Source organism: Stenella coeruleoalba (genome assembly GCF_951394435.1).
Source record: "Stenella coeruleoalba genome assembly, chromosome: 11".
Classification (NCBI taxonomy): domain Eukaryota; kingdom Metazoa; phylum Chordata; class Mammalia; order Artiodactyla; family Delphinidae; genus Stenella; species Stenella coeruleoalba.
This window is the reverse complement of record NC_137157.1, coordinates 17,775,207-17,794,152: the sequence shown is the minus strand read 5'-3', so window position 1 is coordinate 17,794,152 and position 18,946 is coordinate 17,775,207. Positions and strand designations below refer to the sequence as shown.

Genomic DNA, 18,946 nt, shown 5'->3' with positions numbered 1-18,946 from the left:
ATGCTAAAAAAATTAGAGGATAGCAGGCCATTTAGTTTTCTCAGATCCTAGTTTTTCCTTACTCCTTTGCCATTTGTATGGTTGCATTGTCAGTGTAGAGGGACCTTCTGAAATCAGTGAGTCAAGCAGGAAGGTTTTGCTGTGTGGTTTATTTTTGTCCATCGAGTGATAATAATGGTGACATTATTGTTCAGGAGTTTTGAATTATGAAGTCATTAAGACATTGTTGATAAGTATGTCTTCTTGGATGCTTTTTGCCCAGGACTTACATGGTTTTCTGATGGTGTTATAAATTACTTGTTTTCAGGCTTTTTTTTTTTTTTTTTCTCCCAGGCTTTTTTTTTTCTTTTTTTTCTTTTGTAATAGGAGTTTATCCTTTGAGCCTCATCGGGGGCAGCTCAGATGACAACTCTTGTCATTGCTGTCTTGGATGGGCTCCCTTCTCATATTTTAAAAAACTCATCTCCCAACAATGCTTTTATGATCTCTTATGTCTTGTGTCTTCCTCATTCTGCTAGAAGATTCTGTCAGGTTTTACTTTTTTTTTTTTTTTTAAACATCTTTATTGGGGTATAATTGCTTTACAATGGTGTGTTAGTTTCTGCTTTATAACAAAGTGAATCAGTTATACATATACATATGTTCCCATATGTCTTCCCTCTTGCGTCTCCCTCCCTCCCACCCTCCCTATCCCACCCCTCCAGGCTGTCACAAAGCACCGAGCCAATATCGCTGTGCCATGCGGCTGCTTCCCACTAGCTATCTACCTTACTACGTTTGTTAGTGTGTATATGTCCATGACTCTCTCTCGCCCTGTCACAGCTCACCCTTCCCCCTCCCCATAACCTCAAGTCCTTTCTCTAGTAGGTCTGCATCTTTATTCCTGCCTTACCCTTAGGTTCTTCATGACATTTTTTTTTCCCTTAAATTCCATATATATGTGTTAGCATATGGTATTTGCTTTCTCTTTCTGACTTACTTCACTCTGTATGACAGACTCTAGGTCTATCCACCTCATTACAAATAGCTCAATTTCGTTTCTTTTTATGGCTGAGTAATATTCCATTGTATATATGTGCCACATCTTTTTTATCCATTCATCCCATGATGGGCACTTAGGTTGTTTCCATCTCCGGGCTATTGTAAATAGAGCTGCAATGAACATTTTGGTACATGACTCTTTTTGAATTATGGTTTTCTCAGGGTATATGCCCAGTAGTGGGATTGCTGGGTCATATGGTAGTTCTATTTGTAGTTTTTTAAGGAACCTCCATACTGTTCTCCATAGTGGCTGAACCAATTCACATTCCCACTAGCAGTGCAAGAGTGTTCCCTTTTCTCCACACCCTCTCCAGCATTTATTGTTTCTAGATTTTTTGATGATGGCCATTCTGACTGGTGTGAGATGATATCTCATTGTAGTTTTGATTTGCATTTCTCTAATGATTAATGATGTTGAGCATTCTTTCATGTGTTTGTTGGCAGTCTGTATATCTTCTTTGGAGAAATGTCTATTTAGGTCTTCTGCCCATTTTTGGATTGGGTTGTTTGTTCTTTTGTTATTGAGCTGCATGAGCTGCTTGTAAATTTTGGAGATTAATCCTTTGTCAGTTGCTTCATTTGCAAATATTTTCTCCCATTCTGAGGGTTGTCTTTTGGTCTTGTTTATGGTTTCCTTTGCTGTGCAAAAGCTTTGAAGTTTCATTAGGTCCCGTTTGTTTATTTTTGTTTTTATTTCCATTACTCTAGGAGGTGGGTCAGAAAGGATCTTGCTGTGATTTATGTCATAGAGTGTTCTGCCTATGTTTTCCTCTAAGAGTTTGATAGTTTCTGGCCTTACATTTAGGTCTTTAATCCATTTTGAGCTTATTTTTGTGTATGGTGTTAGGGAGTGATCTAATCTCATACTTTTACATGTACCTGTCCAGTTTTCCCAGCACCACTTATTGAAGAGGCTGTCCTTTCTCCACTGTACATTACTGCCACCTTTATCAAAGATAAGGTGTCCATATATGAGTGGATTTATCTCTGGGCTTTCTATCCTGTTCCATTGATCTATCTTTCTGTTTTTGTGCCAGGACCATACTGTCTTGATTACTGTAGCTTTGTAGTATAGTCTGAAGTCAGGGAGCCTGATTCCTTCAGCTCCTTTTTTCATTCTCAAGATTGCTTGGCTATTCGGGGTCTTTTGTGTTTCCATACAAATTGCGAAATTTTTTGTTCTAGTTCTGTGAAAAATGCCAGTGGTAGTTTGATAGGGATTGCATTGAATCTATAGATTGCTTTGGGTAGTAGAGTCATTTTCACAATGTTGATTCTTCCAATCCAAGAACATGGTATATCTCTCCATCTCTTTGTATCATCTTCAATTTCTTTCATCAGTGTCTTTTTATAGTTGGTTTTCATATTATAAAACCCATATGTTGAAAGTTTTCCCCACCCCTCTCCCCACTCTTTTTTTTTTTTTAATATTTATTTATTTGGCTGTGCTGGGTCTTAGTTGCTGCATGTGGGATCTTTTAGATGCAGCATGCGGGATCTAGTTCCCTGACCAGGGATCGAACCTGGTCCCCCTACATTGGGAGTGCGGAGTCTCAACCGCTGGACCAGCAGGGAAGTCCCTCTCTCTCCCGCTTGATAATTGGTGTTGTAGGTGAGGGGAAGTAACACCGGGTTTGTACCTCAGGGAGAGCTGAGTGGTGGGAGGAGGGTGGGAGTTTGGGTTTGCAAATGTATGGTTGTAAACACGTAAGTGGAGAATTATTCTGGATAGTACAGAATAAATGTGTTTGACTGGGAGTTGGGCTAATGTCAGAGTTGTATGGTTTACTGTGCTCAGCCATGGTAGCTCGAGCTGCTTCCAGAGCAGCTAAGTGGCAAGAAAGGAGAGTGTCTAAGACTTTATAAAATCTCAAATATTATGTGTGTAGCTAATTGAATGTTTTTAATTTTAAAAGTGTCTTGTTCTTAGGAAAGTAAAAAGGTCTACTTTGATATGGTCATTATTCACATATGAACATTTTTCTCTTCTTTCTTTTCTTCCTTTTAAAAAAAAATTTTTCTTTTTCAGTGATGATCTGTTCTCTTTACCCTATTGCCCGGGTAAGACCCTGGTGGTTGGAGCATCCTACGTTGCTTTGGAATGTGCTGGATTTCTTGCTGGCATTGGTTTAGATGTCACTGTTATGGTACGGTCCATTCTCCTAAGAGGATTTGACCAGGACATGGCCAACAAAATCGGTGAACATATGGAAGAACATGGTATCAAGTTTATAAGGCAGTTTGTACCAATAAAAGTAAGTGGGGTTGCCTATATGTTTGTTGATTCTATACTCATGTTAAAAGGCAAGAGAATAGAGTTGGGGTGAGTGATAGAAGCCTCCTTTCAGCATTATAAACCATTGGGAATGCTGTAATTCCTCAACTTGTGTGATTTAGGTGTATAAACTGGTACCTTCCTACCACCTAAATAGCTTTGTTCTTGTTTGCAGATTAATAATTTCCTTCCCTTCTCAACTTTACCACCTTTATTAGTTCTTTTCTGCTTAATGCTTTCCTTTATGCATTCCATTATTTTGTTATCTTTGGTCTATTATACTTGTTTCGTTCTACATACCAGTTATTTAAATAAGAGTTTAAGATGACTGATTTTTTTTTTTTTCTTGCAAAAGACATTTCTACTTTGTATACAGTATAGTCCACAGATGCATTGTATTATTCTGGCCTCCCTGGAAGTGATTATCTAATTTTGTTATGTGGGCTGACCTGTTTTGCTCATTTAATCTTCTTTTGAAAATGCTGAATAATATGCCAAGTTATATTTGAGACTTGTTAACATTACCACAAATGTTTTGATACATAAGAGTGGCAAAATCGATCACTTTGCATACCTCAAAGTAACAGTTTCCTTTAGGGCAAGTAAGGATGGGACTGTTTTGTTAAAATTAAGGAATTTTAGCTGTCAGTTTAAAAATTGCTTATTGGGTTAATAACATAGGTTTTCTGTGGGACCATGAATCTCTTGATGCCGATAATCTCTTGATGAGCGTGGGCATCAGAATGACTTGGGTGCAAACGCTGTTCTCCCAGTTTCTTACTATTATGACTCTGGGAGAATTACTTAACTTCTCTGGGCCTCAGTTTCTTCTGTAAAATGATGATAATTGATAGCACCTATCTTAGAGTTCTAATGAAGATAGCATTAGCATTACGACGATGATTAGAAAACGACAGCTGTATGTATATGCTATACTGATAGAAAAGTGGCATCTTCCTTTATAATATCTTAACATTTGGGGCATTGTAGGCCCTTTGAGAATGTGGTGGACTATCCCTAGTGAAATAAGCTTGTGTCTGTGTACATAATATCTTGCTGGGGTTACCAGGGTGTCCCTGATCCCCGTAGGCAGGTGGTGAACGCTGGCTGTATTATAAAGTGACCCAGTGGACGAAGCCTTCTGTGGAGAGGAGGGAGAGAGAATGCATTTTAGGCAAGAATATAGCATGTGCAAAAAGGCCATGGGGAATGAAATTGTTCTAAAGGCAGAAAATGTGCTAGTTACAGGAAAGGCCTGACTGGAACACAGGAGTGAGTGAGGCAGAAAGGAATTTGAGGGAGGGATGAGGCCTTTAATATGTTTACGCAAATCTAAGCCATGGACCAATTCAACTCTTCTCCAAAAATTAGAATATTTTAATTTAAACGGAAAGACATTTCCAGTATGTTCAAAGGGGCTTAACTACGTAAGAAAGGAAGGGAATTTTAGAAGGGAATCTTTACTATTTGTTGATGTTGAAAATAAAATGACGCTTCACAGTTTTCCCATACAGAGTGTATTGTATTTTAAAGGTAGGGTAGAAATTGCAGTTGATTTTATGGGTCTCTTCAGTAAGTATTATACAGAAACCCATGATTTGGCTGTTGACATCTATGTGTAGTAGGTTAATATGTTCAGACTCATTTGCCAGAGCACAAGTACCAGGGCTTGCTCAGCCTTCCTACGTCCTCACCTGAAGACAACCCCTAGTTATGACAAGTACACATACGTCCTCACCCACTATGATTTTTAGGGCTTTCTGGCTCTTATCTGTATCGTGATTGATCTATTTCCGTGTCTATTCTTCGTTGACAAAGCTGAACATATGTAGTCAAAAGGGAATGTACGAATGTGAGCAGCATGGGATTAATGGTTCTGGGTAAGTCATAAGATAGGAGCCTGGCAGAAGCAGTAAGTCATTGGTTTAATTTTAGAGATTGTAGTATACTTTCTCTGGCTTTCTCCTTTCCTGTTTTCTCTCTGAATTTTATTCCGTTTGAGAACTATTTGAAGGAAAGCCCCTCTAGCAAACATTAAGCAGTGAGAAAGAAGGAAATACATAAAAGAACCACATGTCATCCTAAAGATGTTAATGCGAGGGAGGTGGGACATAAAAGACCTTCCAAGCCAAATTTCACGTTTTAACTTCGGGTTAACCAGATAGAAGGAGAGGACATAATTAGCCATCTTGATACTGATACATGTCTTTATCGTGGAGTAAAACTTTATCACTTTTGTAGGTTGAACAAATTGAAGCAGGGACACCAGGCCGACTCAGGGTGGTAGCTAAGTCCACTGATAGTGACAAAACCATCGAAGGAGAGTATAATACGGTAAGGAATGGACCTCGGTCCTACTTAATTAGAAAACAGATAGTGTGCTCACTGGATGTTTGCTGGGTTGCTAGTTCCAAAACCCTTGGTTCTGTTCCTATTCTAAGACACCTTTATTACTTATGATATTATAATTTGTTTTGGTATAGGGATGGATTCAAATATTCTCCACTATAACTTAAATACTGTTTATCAGATGGCTGTTAAAAGGTATCAACATTTTAAAATGAGGTAGAATTTCTCTGCTCCATGTTCTTTCATTTTCCCAGCCCACCACTTTAAAAAAATAACTTATTTCAGTCATAGGCTATGCTGTCTTTGTCGCTATACTTGGCTAGACTTATTAAGGAATTGTTAACTCCCTTTTTCTTAACAAGAAATTTAGAAGATTTAATTTAAATGATTTTGATTTGTTTAAACTCTTGCATTATTATCTTAATAGAATATGTCTTTCCAGGTCTGGAAAATGAATCACATCGCCTTAATAAACAGAAAAAAATATGATTAAATAACTCATGCAAAGCCTTTCTATTAACAGTCACTATATATTAATAATTTTTCAGGTATTGCTGGCAATAGGAAGAGATGCTTGCACAAGGGAAATTGGCTTAGAAAACGTGGGGGTAAAGTTAAATGAACAGTAAGAAAAAATCTTTATTATGTTTTATTAAGTACTATTTCAGTTATTTATAAGATCGATTAATACTGGAGTTTTAGATTTTAAAGTTAGTTTTTACCATAGTTGGAGCGTTCCCTTTTTAAGCTTAGAAGACTCTTCTTTCAGTGCCAATCATGATATTTCCTATTTGTCTTTTTTTTTTTTTCCTTTTCAAAATCTAAATGAGAGGTACGCTGGCTTGCATTTTGTTTCTTCAATGTATATGTGTACAGAAAAAGATCCAACTTCCAGTGAATTGCAGGTATATGCTTTGAAAGCTTCATTGAATATGCAGATCTGAACCATGTTCAAAGCTACCAAGTTTTAGGATCACTAGAGTGGTCGCTACATTTCTAGTGACAGCTACGAGTCTGAAAACTTTGATGTTTTATAAGTTAAAATCCCTTTGGACTATACCACATCACTGGGTAATTGAGACTCTGTTGTCTGCTTACAGGAGTAGCATGGGGTATTTCCCAGTATCACCCTTCTTATATCCAAGTAAAAAGAAGTGCTCTCAGAGGCTAGCTGCCTTGGAAATTGAAAATACAGGGTGCCCCCTCTACCCCCTTCCAGGAATAACATTTATACAGAAGAGATTTCTTAATCTTAATGTGAACATTTTTGCTTTATTATTTTCTTTCCCCTTTGGGTTGGAGAGACAAAGGAGTTGGGGAGGTCTGATAAGATTTAGCAGACCAAGTGTTCCACCATTTTAATAACCTACTCGCCTGTTTCCAACTGGGGCCAAGGTTTAGATTTTGTATAATGTTAACACTTATTCTGTAATTACTTGACTCCGTGGACTACTGTGCTTAATGTTTTATACACATTCTCATTCAGTCCTCACAACCCCTTAAGGTAGATGATGGTATTCTTTTTCTTCTCACCAATTATTCCCATTATCATTATTCCCATTTGATAGGTGGGAGAATGAGGCTTAGAGATGTTAAATAGCCCTCCCCCCATCACAGAGGTAATAACTAACAGACCTGGTTATCACACTTTAGAATCCTCATTCATTCTTAACCAGTGTGTTCTACTTTTCCCATCCCAGGGTTTCTTACGGTTTTCTTATTCCTCTGATTTTCAGAATAGCTAGAATTTCTAAGCTTTCGGTTCCTCTGAGTTTTGTTGTTGTTTTGGTAATACATGAGAACATTGCCCTCAGTTAGAGCCACAGTTTGGGGCTTCTTTGGGAGAAAGGGGATTTTGATCTACTTACTGAATAGTGGTAATTGATGATGATTTTAACTGAATGAATTTGCAGGACTGGAAAAATACCTGTCACGGATGAAGAGCAGACCAGCGTGCCTTACATCTATGCCATTGGCGATGTGTTAGAGGGGAAGCTGGAGCTCACCCCAGTGGCAATCCAGGCAGGAAGGTTGCTGGCGCGGAGGCTGTATGGGAGCTCCACTGTCAAGGTGAGTGTTGGGGCTGTCACCACAGACATGCTGTTTTAATGGTACCTCCCGGTGCTCAGTGTAGGGTGGTTGTGAAGTTTTCCAGGTCTTGAATAATTTAGTTGTTTTGATGATGGCATCCTAGATGTGCTTTATTAACTCTATTCCAGACAAGACATTGCTAAGACCACTGTACCTTTGTGATTTATTATGGAAATTGTCACTCTTAGAATCACACTAAGAATAAAATGAGCCTGGTTAATCAAGTTTCAGCACTATTATGTTCCATATTCTCCTAATAGTTGCACTTTACATCAATTTCATTATTACCAATTTGAGTTATAATTTTCTAAATCTTTTTATGGCCCCTGTCTAGGCTGCAGAAGGATTTGGGGATCTAGGTAGCAATGGCAGTGTGCAGAGCTATTTGAACCAATATTCAGGCTTTATTCCCTTGTCCTTTCTAAAAGCAGATCTTCTGCTCTTGGAATGTTGAATATGTAAGTGATTTTAAAAGTCATTGCAGGAAATGGAAACTCTTGGTTGTGTCTCATGGGACTAGATGGCAAGAAAAGAATAAATATGCTCTAATTAGTTTTTTAAGACTTTTTAAAGAACAGTTTTAGGTTCACAGCAAAATTTAGAGGAAGGTATAGAGGTTTCCCTTATGTCCCCTACCCATTACCAACGTTCCTTCCCTAACTATTTTTTTAAAAGGATTCTAGAAATACCGATTGTAAAGAATTTAGTCACTACCCACTTTCCTTGTGCATAAGTCATCACGGGTTGATTTAGTTTGGTTACAGCAACTGAAACTTCAAAGAATACTGCTAGTAGAATTTGTGACAAGCATTTTGAATGTACCTGGGGTTGGTTTGGATTGTAGCATGATAAAATCTTATGTTTTGAGGATAACAGGATTGAGGTTAAAAAGGGTTTTTAATCCAGGGTTGTCTGATCATCCAAGGAATAGTAGTTGGTTCATATCACTGTTTTTTTGTGTGTGTGTGGTACGCGGGCCTCTCACCGCTGCGGCCTCTCCTGCCGCTGAGCACAGGCTCCGGACGCGCAGGCCCAGCGGCCACAGCTCACGGTCCCAGCCGCTCCATGGCACGTGGGATCCTCCCGGACCGGGGCATGAACCCGCGCCCCCCGCATCGGCAGGCGGACCCTCAACCCCTGCGCCACCAGGGAAGCCCCCATATCACTATTTGAAATAAACTTATCTACCTCTTTAACTGTTGGAGTTTTTGAGTAATGGTGAACCAAGAAAGGGGTATTCAGAAATAAAATGTGAGGTGCATTTGTTTTTGACCTTGAGTCCTTGTGATTTCCTAAAATGGAAAGAGATTTTTTTTATACCAATAATAACCAGGGGGCAAATATACAAAAATTTGGTACTAAATAAATTTAAAATTATTGTAGCACAAAATTCCTTAAAAAAAAATAGTGAATCCACTTACTTTGGACATATTCTTCTGTGTGTGAGAATAGTACTGTATTCTAGCATCTGCCAGGTAGAGCAAATTCTTAAAGTGCCTTAAGCTTTTATCAGCATCAGAATTTAATGTAAATTGAAATTAAAGGACTCTTTTTTTGTTGTTCGTTCTTTTCCCCCCGTTTTTAGTCTTAACTAATATGACAAGTGCTTTACCGAACAGGAAAATAAACAGGTGGTGCTAAGTCCCTGAGTTTGAAATCTCACCAGTCTGTCCTTCAAATACAGTAAACAAAGCTGAAATGCTAATAGATATCTAGGTTAATTGTATTTGGGGAAATTACACAGTTTTGTTTTGTTTTTAAAGAACTGCATAATCCTTTTAATTTTGCCCAGTATGTATTAATAGAACATTCCCACATATCTGAGAACGTCAGAGGATCCACATCTGCCTTCCTTCCTTTTTTTTTTTTTTTTTTTTTTTTTGGCGTTATGCAGGCCTCCCACTGCCGTGGCCTCTCCCGCCGCGGAGCACAGGCTCCGGACGCGCAGGCCCAGCGGCGATGGCTCACGGGCCCAGCCGCTCCGCGGCATGTGGGATCCTCCCGGTCCAGGGCACGGACCCGCATCCCCTGCATCGGCAGGTGGACTCTCAACCACTGCGCCACCAGGGAAGCCCCCTTCCTTCCTTTTAAAGGAGCAGCTCTCCGTTGAAAAATTCAGCTTAACATAAACACCTGCCTAAATTAAATCTGTTATGGGATTTTAAGAGAACCCAAATTGAATCATAGGTGTTTGTGCCTTTCCTCAAAATTGATAACATATTCATTGCTTCACAAGAGTGTTGGGAGGAAAGGGGACGGAGAGCGGCTATGTTTGACGTGCTTGGCACCGTGCTAATAAGTGCTGTATACACATACCTCATTCCACCTTAGGGCAGCTGTGGAAAATGATGACATCTTACAAGAAATTAGGTAATTGTCCAAGGTCACAGTGCTTGGAGGTAGCCAAGGCATAAATCCAGTCCACATCTGATTGTAGGTACTGCTGTCTTAACCATGAAAATGTATCGCCTAAGAGATAAGGAAGATTTGGGAAGTATGGATTATAAAATGTGCTGAGGATAGAGCAGATGTCTCAAGACTTAAAGAATCCACCACCAAGTACAGAGGTGCTTCTACTAAATAAAATGAAGTGGAAAATATATTGGAAAAATTTAAATGAATCTTTTTTAACAAGATGATTAAAGTCATTTTCAAAGCTGCTAAAAATATTTGCCACTAAATATTCTGTTATTTTGGGAACATACATAAATGAAGGAATGAAAAAAAATGTTTTTATCATTTCAAAAACAGAACAGATCATAAAGCTGAGTCAGCCTGTAGATGATGGACATTCCACTAAGCTCTTTAAAAAGCCAGATGATAAGGCACACGTACCAGCTTTAGAACCCAGTGTGATGGGCACTCCAGCTGTCATCTCCAAGGACCACTAGTTATCTCTTGGATCGTTTTAGAATTGCTCTCAAACACTTGAAATACTTTTATTTTCACAAATAGCAAATGTTAGCATCTTTGTTTTGTTTTGTTTTTTTGTGGTACGCGGGCCTCTCACTGCTGTTGCCTCTCCCGTTGCGGAGCACAGGCCCCGCGGCCATGGCTCACGGGCCTAGCCGCTCCACGGCATGTGGGATCTTCCCGGACCGGGGCACGAACCCGTGTCCCCTGCATCGGCAGGCGGACTCTCAACCACTGCGCCACCAGGGAAGCCCTAGCATCTTTATTATTACTTAAAGTGGTTCTTTGTAAATTAGTTCAATTTTACAGTAAATGTAAAACTATTTTATGTGGAAACTACAGAGAAACCACGGTACACATATCTGCAACTTGAGGATGGGTTGTGTTCTAGAAGCTTATTACGTTGTTTATTGTGAAAACTGCAAAGTATTTTATCCAAATAAAGTATTAAAAACAAGGATTACATTTCTCAGGCTAGGCCACAATAGTCTATTTAAGCCAATTGGAAACTGAATTTTGAGACCAAGGAGAAAAAATGTCTTTTATGTGGATCCAGATTTCTGTCTGATATACCATTTTCTGCCTGAAGAACTTCCTTTAACAGTTGTTTAGTGCATGTCTGCTCAAGGGGAATTCCTTGGCTTTTTTATTTTTAAGTTTATTTTGCCTTTATTTTTTTGAAGATATTTTTACTGAATATAGAATTCTAGATTTACAGTGTTTATTTAAGTATTTGCCCATTGTCTTCTGGTTGCATAGATTCTAAAGAGAATATGCCCTCATTTTTATCTTTGTTCCTCTTAAGATTTTCTTTTTAATCACTGTTTTTTAGCATTTTGATCATTGCATGTTTCGGCATTCTGGTGGTGTGTAGAGATTTGGGGTTTATCTGTTCATAGTTTTCATCAAATTTGGAAATTTTTTAGCCATTCAATTTTTCTGCTTTCCCTCTTTTTTCCCCCTCAGCCTCACATTAATGAATGTTGGTTCCCTCAGTGGGTCTCTAATGCTCTGTTCATGTTTTTTCTCCCTGTTTCTGTGCTTTATTTTTTTAGAGAGCCTATTGCAATGTCTTCAAGTCCACTGATCTTTTCTTTTGCACTGTCTTGGGATATAAATCCCATTCTGTGTAGTTTGCACTTCAAGCAGTTTCTTTCATCTCTACGAGTTTTACTTATTTAAAATATATTTTCCTTTTCTCTCCTCAGCGGATTCCTATTTTTCTCTAGTTTCTTGAGTCTACAGAACACATTTATAATAGCTCCTTTTTAAAAAAAAAACAAAAATATTTATTTATTTAATTTTTGTCTGTGTTGGGTCCCCGCCGCTGTGCGCAGTCTCCCTCTAGTGCATCGAGCAGGGGCTACTCTTCGTTGCGGTGCGCGGGCGTCTCATTGCGGTGGCTTCTCTTGTTGCGGAGCTCACAGCCTTCAGTAATTACGGGCTTCAGTAATTCCGGCACGCGCGCTCAGTAGCCGTGGCTCGCGGACTCTAGAGTGCAGGCTCAGTAGCTGTGGCGCAGAAGCTCAGCTGCTCCATGGCATGTGGGATCCTCCCGGACCAGGGATCAAACCCGTGTCCCCTGAATTGGCAGGCAGACTCCCAACCACCACGCCACCAGGGAAGTCCTTATAATAGCTCTTTTAATGTCCTCTGCTAATCCCCTTCTGTCTTTTGCAATGTCTATTTCTGTTGATTGATTTTCCTCTTGGTATTAGTTTGTGTGTTCTTGCTCATTTGCATGTTGTGTTACTTTGGATGGATGCAGACTTTGTGCATTTTACACTGTTGGGGGCTGGGTTTTGTTGAATTCCCTTATATAGTGTTGGACTTTGTTCTGGTGGCCCGTTATGTTACAGGGGATTAATTTTATCCTCGTGTAGCTTGCTTTTCAGCTTTTTTAAGGTTTGTCAACAGCAGCCTTTCATTTAGGCCCAATTTAGTTCCACTACTCAATTGTTGCCCTTTCAAGGACTCTGCCCCCGTTCCTCTTACTACGAACTCTCTCTACTCTGGCCTGTGGGAACAGAAACTGATTCCCGTCCTGTAAGAGCTCTGGTCATCTGGGGGCTCACTGATTTCCAGTGGTTCTTTCCTCACCCTTGAGTGCTTTCCTCTGGCATCCATTTACAGATCAGTCCTCAGCCCAAATCTCAGGAGGCCCTCTCTGCAGATCTTAAGTTCTCCTTGTGCAGCTCTACCCACTATGGTGTTCTGCCCTGCGGCTTCGGGCCACACTGGCTTCCCTGAACTGGGATCTCTGTCTCCATAACTCAGGAAGACCCTGCACTCTGTTCCCTCTCTTTGCACCAAGCCCTGGAAACTGCTCTGGGCAGGAGACTAGAGCAATCGCTGGTCTCACCTCATTTGTTTCCCTTCTCACAGGGACCACAGTGCCGCACACCCTACCATCAGTGTCTTAAAAAGTATTGCATATTTGTCCCGTTTTTTAGTTGTTTAAAACAGGAAGTAAACCTGGTCCATTATGGCTGTAAGTGGATGTCTGCCTTTACTTTTGAATCGGAATTCCAAGGATTTGTGCTCTTTTTAGAGAGAAAAGACTATATATGCTATTTGTAGAGGGAGGCACATTTTAAAAATCTCACCCTATGGTGTTAGAGAGGGAGAATTGTATTTTTCATATTTTAAGCACTTACCTTAAATTTAGGCTTTACCTCTATGTCCAAATGTGACTGGGTAGGTTTTTACCAAATAGCATTGGCAAACATATCTGGCACTTACATAATTACATTTTTCACAATTCACATCAGCATATCAAAGGCTCTGAGGAATCTGATAGTTGAGAAACCTGTTTATTTGCTAATTACAGCATTTTACAAACTTGTTTCACTTCAGAACCCTTCCGACATCTACGCCTATTAAAATGTGCTTTGGAAATACTGTCGTAATCATGAACTTTTTTGTTGCTGTGGCCTTCATTACCATTTTAATGGCTGCATAAGTTTGCATTGGAAATATGTACTACAGCATCACTTCCTTATTTGCATTTTAAAGCCACTCCAATATTGCCACTGTTGATGAGAACTGCGGCATTGCTCAACTAATGCATGTGGCTTTTGCTATATATTAAATTATTATTATAGATTTCTAAAAGTGGTGTTATTGGGCCAAAAATTATTAAATGTTCTTATGGCTCTTGATTTGTATTGCCTGATTGATTTTCCAATAAAGTCTGTTAACTTCTGCCACTGATAATAGGAGACTTTAAGCATTGGGTGCACTGGTGGTGTTTTTGGCTGCTTTATTTAAGGGAGAGAAAGGATGTCCTTGTAATATCTGTTGGTAGATGGGTGGAGAGGCCACGCAAATTGTTTATTCATGACTAGTATTAACGGACTTTAAACCGCTGCTGAAATTTTATCATATCAGTTAATGGTTCTCAGCATAGTAGGTTTTTATTAGTCTGTTTTCCTCTCCTAAATTTGAACCTTTTTGAAGTATATGCTCTTTTGAGTTATAATTCCTTCTGTCATAACTCTTTTCCTCCATTTTGAAACAGTGTGACTATGAAAATGTTCCAACGACCGTTTTCACTCCTTTGGAATATGGTGCTTGTGGTCTTTCTGAAGAGAAAGCTGTGGAGAAATTTGGGGAAGAAAATATTGAGGTAAGTTCTACTCTTTACTACTACTTTTCCCCCCAAAATTTAAAATAATTTTCAGCATACAGAGAAATTGAAAAATAGCCCAAAGAATTTCTGTATACCCATTATCCAGATTCATGTATTATTAACATTTTGCCCATTTGTTTTATACTTTGCATGTTCCCTTCCTCTTTCTTTGTGCATCTGTGTGTATTTCTTTTTCCTGAACCATTTGAGAGTAAGTTGAATGCCCCTTTACCCCTAATTACTTGAATGTGTATTTCCTATGAACAAGGACATTTTCCTGTATAACCACACAGTGGTTACTATTTTTTAGACAATGTGATGTTGATACAATACTTTTATCTGACCTGCCTTCCATTTATCAGTTTTATCAGTTGACCCAGTAATACTTAGTTCTACTTTTCAAAACCACTTTTACTGGTTTCTTTTTATTATTTATATGGTTAAAAATACAAGGAAGGAAACTAAAAAGTACCTACATTTCTACTGTCTTATTAACTTTTTTTTCTACCATTACCCTCTAATTTATACTAACTTTGCCAGTCACCTTTTATCCTGTATATATAGTCAAGGAAAATGCACATGAAATAACTACTTTTATATATATAAATAATGCTGCACATAGGGTCTGCTGTTTTAAATCACTTGGGAAAAAAGTTTCCAGTAAAACCTTCTAAAAGACCAGATTTGTGAATCAGAGTAAATTTTGTAATATAAAAGTCTATTTTAAATTTCTTAATCTTTTATTATATGCTTCAGTAGTAGCATGTAATATCAGTCTATCAGTAACACATTATTTTCATATTTCTTGATGAATTGGTAGATTGGGATTGACATATTACACTAATATGTATTAAATGGATAACTAATAAGAACCTGCTGTATAAAAAAATAAAATAAAATTCAAAAATCAAAAAATAAATAAATAAAATATTAGCCTAAAGCCAACATGCTTTGGAAGGCAATCCTTCTTCTTCTTATCTTTTTTTTTTTTTTTAAATAAAATCACAGGTTGCATTCTAAAATTAGGAAAGTTAGTTTTTGGATTGAAAAATAATAAAATGATATAATTTGTTGTTATGTTCATCTTTTCCACTAGGAATGCTAAACATGAGTTGACTGTATTAAATAGGAGCTTTCTACATTTTTTTTTTTTTTTGCGATACGCGAGCCTCTCACTGTTGTGGCCTCTCCTGTTGCGGAGCACAGGCTCCGGACGTGCAGGCTCACGGGCCCAGCCGCTCCGCGGCCTGTGGGATCCTCCCGGACCGAGGCACAAACCCGTGTCCCCTGCATCGGCAGGTGGACTCTCAACCACTGTGACACCAGGGAAGCCCAACTCTTCTTTTCTTGTAAAAAATAATATATTCTCAAAAAAAAAAAATATATATATATATATATATATATATCCTCATAGGAAATTTGAAAAATTAGGAAAATATAAAAACAAATTTTAATTCATGAAAAGATAACTGCTATTAATACTTTTGCATATGCTAATCTCTAAGTATTTATATGTTATATATATTGTGTGTGTATATAATTTTGTGTAGGTATATACATTTTAGTTTAAGCATGATTAAGTTATGTGCAGTTTTCTGTCATACTTTGCAGTTAACGTTAGGTCACAAGCCATTTCCCTCTAAAAACACCGCTTTTAAAAATGACTTGTGCAATATTTCCTTTTAGGGGTGCTGTATGGTAATTTGGTAAGACTTTCTTTTATTAGATTATTTACAGTTTTTCACTGTTATAAATAGAATTGTGAACATCTTTGCTACTCATTGTCTCTTTCTCTGATTTTTTGCTGAGGATAGATTGCTATCAGAAGGTATTTAAATTTTAAGGTTCTTAATGTATATATTCTGTGTTTCTTCACAGATAATCTTTGGAATTCATTTTACTAGAATTTGGATTTTTTATTATAAAAACAATGCATTTGAGTTGAAATCTTGAAAACTGCAAGGGAAATAGTAAACAGTTACTCATAGGCTTATGTTTACAACACAGCAGTTGTTAGCCTTTGGGGGTAATTGCTTTAAGCAATTTTTTCTCGGTGTAATGGTTGCAGTACTATGATTCTACACATTCAATATTGTAACACACATTAAAGAAATCACATCATATTACAAGATAAAAGAATGTTATACAATGTTTACATAATCAGTATGTTTTTAAAAGGTCCTACCAACCATATATGTTTTGAATTGAGGCTAGCAGTTGGAGGAGAAAAAAATCCCTTTAGTCATCCAAGACTTAAATTTATGAAATGTCAGTAAGGATGTCTGTTTGTCCTTCTATGTACCATCTTCCCTCCCTCATTCCTTCTCTCCTTCAGTACTTTTGGTGAATAATTTCAGAGGAGAAAATTTTTGGAAATATTAAGTCAGAGAACTAGATAATTGCTATAATTGTTCCTGGCACCTTACTTGTTTCTTGCCCAAAGTTGTCATTCCTGTGAGGTAGCTAGATGGTGTTTTTTTGTTTTGTTTTTTTTCTAATGCAAGACAGCAAGTAATTACATGGCTTCTTTCTCTCATTTGTTTGCTCTTGTTACATAAGGTCTATTCGTTGGAGGTTGAAATGTAATTAAGGGATGAGCTTATAGCAAAAGGGCTTGTCACCTATGAGTTTAAAGTTATTTACCTTCTGACCAGGTTCCTATGTATCCATGACTTTTACTGTTTAATGAAACTCTAATTACTAAACATTAAAGAGCCTCCACCGTCTTCACACCACAACTCATGTTTGACAGACATACTTCTTAAGATGATGGGTCTAAATTGTGCTTCCCTCTTCTTAGGTTTACCATAGTCACTTTTGGCCATTGGAATGGACGATTCCATCAAGAGATAACAACAAATGTTATGCAAAAATAGTCTGCAATATCAAAGACAGTGTAAGTGCTAATCTTATTTACACCTTTCTACTAATTTTTCACATGGTACATACATTGCATTCCTTTAGCGTTCAACCTGTAGGTCTCCTGTTGGGATGTTATCCCAGGGAGAGGCCCATGATGACACTGCTTGACTCACGTCTGCAGTGGATGTAGTGGGCAGGCAGTCAGAACTTTCTGGAGGAAGGAACCAGAGGGACAACTTGAGAACTGCTTGTGTTTATTAGAGGGGACCAATGAAGCTGTCAACTGTCTACAAATAATGACAAAACAAAAAAGAACAGTAATAACCCAAGTTTGTATCCTATCTGTCACCATTCAAAGATATTACATAATTACTGACTATATTCCCCACATTGTACATTTCATACCGGTGACCGATTTACTTTGTAACTGGAAGTTTGTACCTCCTGATATCCCTTCACCTATGTGGATTGAATCTTTATGAGAATTGGTATTTTTAACTTAACTGAGATCTTTTAAAAAAAGTGTCCCCAGTAAAACTATAAACAATGCTAAAGAATCCATATGTTAAAAGGCTAATAAACTCATTTTCTTATCTTGGGATTTGAGTATAATTAACTGATACATCCTGTTTAGAAACTACCACTGTACACAGTAGCACAGTTGCAGATTGCTTTTTGCAGAACCCAAGGTTCTAGGAAAACCTGGATCCTCTACAAAAAAGGTCATCATAGATGCATTTAAAAACTGGACATACTATGATAACCTCTAACAAGCTATACAGAGTAGAAATAGAGGACAATTTCATGTAGAGTTTTATCTTTTTAGACGTAAGTTTTAATAACGTCATTTGTATGAGTATACATTAGATACCATGCTACTGTAGAAGAGAAAGGAGAAAAGGAGAAAATGTCAGACGTTCTCATTGGCAGCCTTATGTCTAGCAAGAGATACTTCATTTGCACAAGGCAATCAATGAAACCTCAAAAGTTTCACACTGAGCAAGTCTTTAATTTTAACTGTATCCAGTTGTTTTGTCCTTGTTTTTTTTGAACTGCCGTGTCATTTGTTCAAATCGGATTTTTTTTTTTTTTTTGGCGGTACGCGGGCCTCTCACTGTTGTGGCCTCTCCCGTTGCAGAGCACAGGCTCCGGACGCGCAGGCTCAGCGGCCATGGCTCACGGGCCCAGCCGCTCCGCGGCACGTGGGATCTTCCCGGACCGGGGCACGAACCTGTGTCCCCTGCATCGGCAGGCGGACTCCCAACCACTGTGCCACCAGGGAAGCCTGGCATTTTTTATATAATATGAAAAATAATTTTCATTACCGGTAAACTCACCTTAATTAAAATGACTGAGGCGATAAATAGGATGACAGTGTTGTCAATTATTTTCATTAAAAAAGATAGTATTAGGGCTTCCCTGGTGGCGCAGTGGTTGAGAGTCCGCCTGCCGATGTAGGGGACGCGGGTTCTTGCCCCGGTCCGGGAGGATCCCACATGCTGTGGAGCGGCTGGGCCCGTGAGCCATGGCCGCTGAGCCTGCGCGTCCGGAGCCTGTGCTCCGCGACGGGAGAGGCCACAACAGTGAGAGGCCCGCATACTGCAAAAAAAAAAAAAATACAAAAAAAAGATAGTATTAGAAGAGACGAATACTTGTCATTGCTCTTTTGTCATGAGTCGTCTCATACAAAAGCTTGCTTCTGGAACTTGACCATCCTTGGGGCTTGCTTTATTCATTTTGAGTTGGTCACTTCACAGTGTCTAGATGTGCTTGGTTTTAGATAA

At 38.5% G+C, this 18,946-nt stretch overlaps 1 protein-coding gene across 6 annotated transcripts in view; it reads left to right on the top strand.

Moving 5' to 3' along the window:
• The window catches only part of TXNRD1 (thioredoxin reductase 1), a 106,027-nt gene that overhangs the window by 69,824 nt on the left and 17,257 nt on the right, over nucleotides 1-18,946 (top strand). For all 6 annotated transcript variants that reach the window (XM_079937568.1, XM_079937567.1, XM_079937564.1 and 3 more), the window contains exons 7-12: nucleotides 3,071-3,296; nucleotides 5,558-5,650; nucleotides 6,214-6,290; nucleotides 7,579-7,735; nucleotides 14,190-14,297; nucleotides 17,101-17,196. In XM_079937568.1, the coding sequence (XP_079793694.1) occupies nucleotides 3,071-3,296; nucleotides 5,558-5,650; nucleotides 6,214-6,290; nucleotides 7,579-7,735; nucleotides 14,190-14,297; nucleotides 17,101-17,196 (757 nt within the window). The remainder of the gene's footprint in view (nucleotides 1-3,070; nucleotides 3,297-5,557; nucleotides 5,651-6,213; nucleotides 6,291-7,578; nucleotides 7,736-14,189; nucleotides 14,298-17,100; nucleotides 17,197-18,946) is intronic.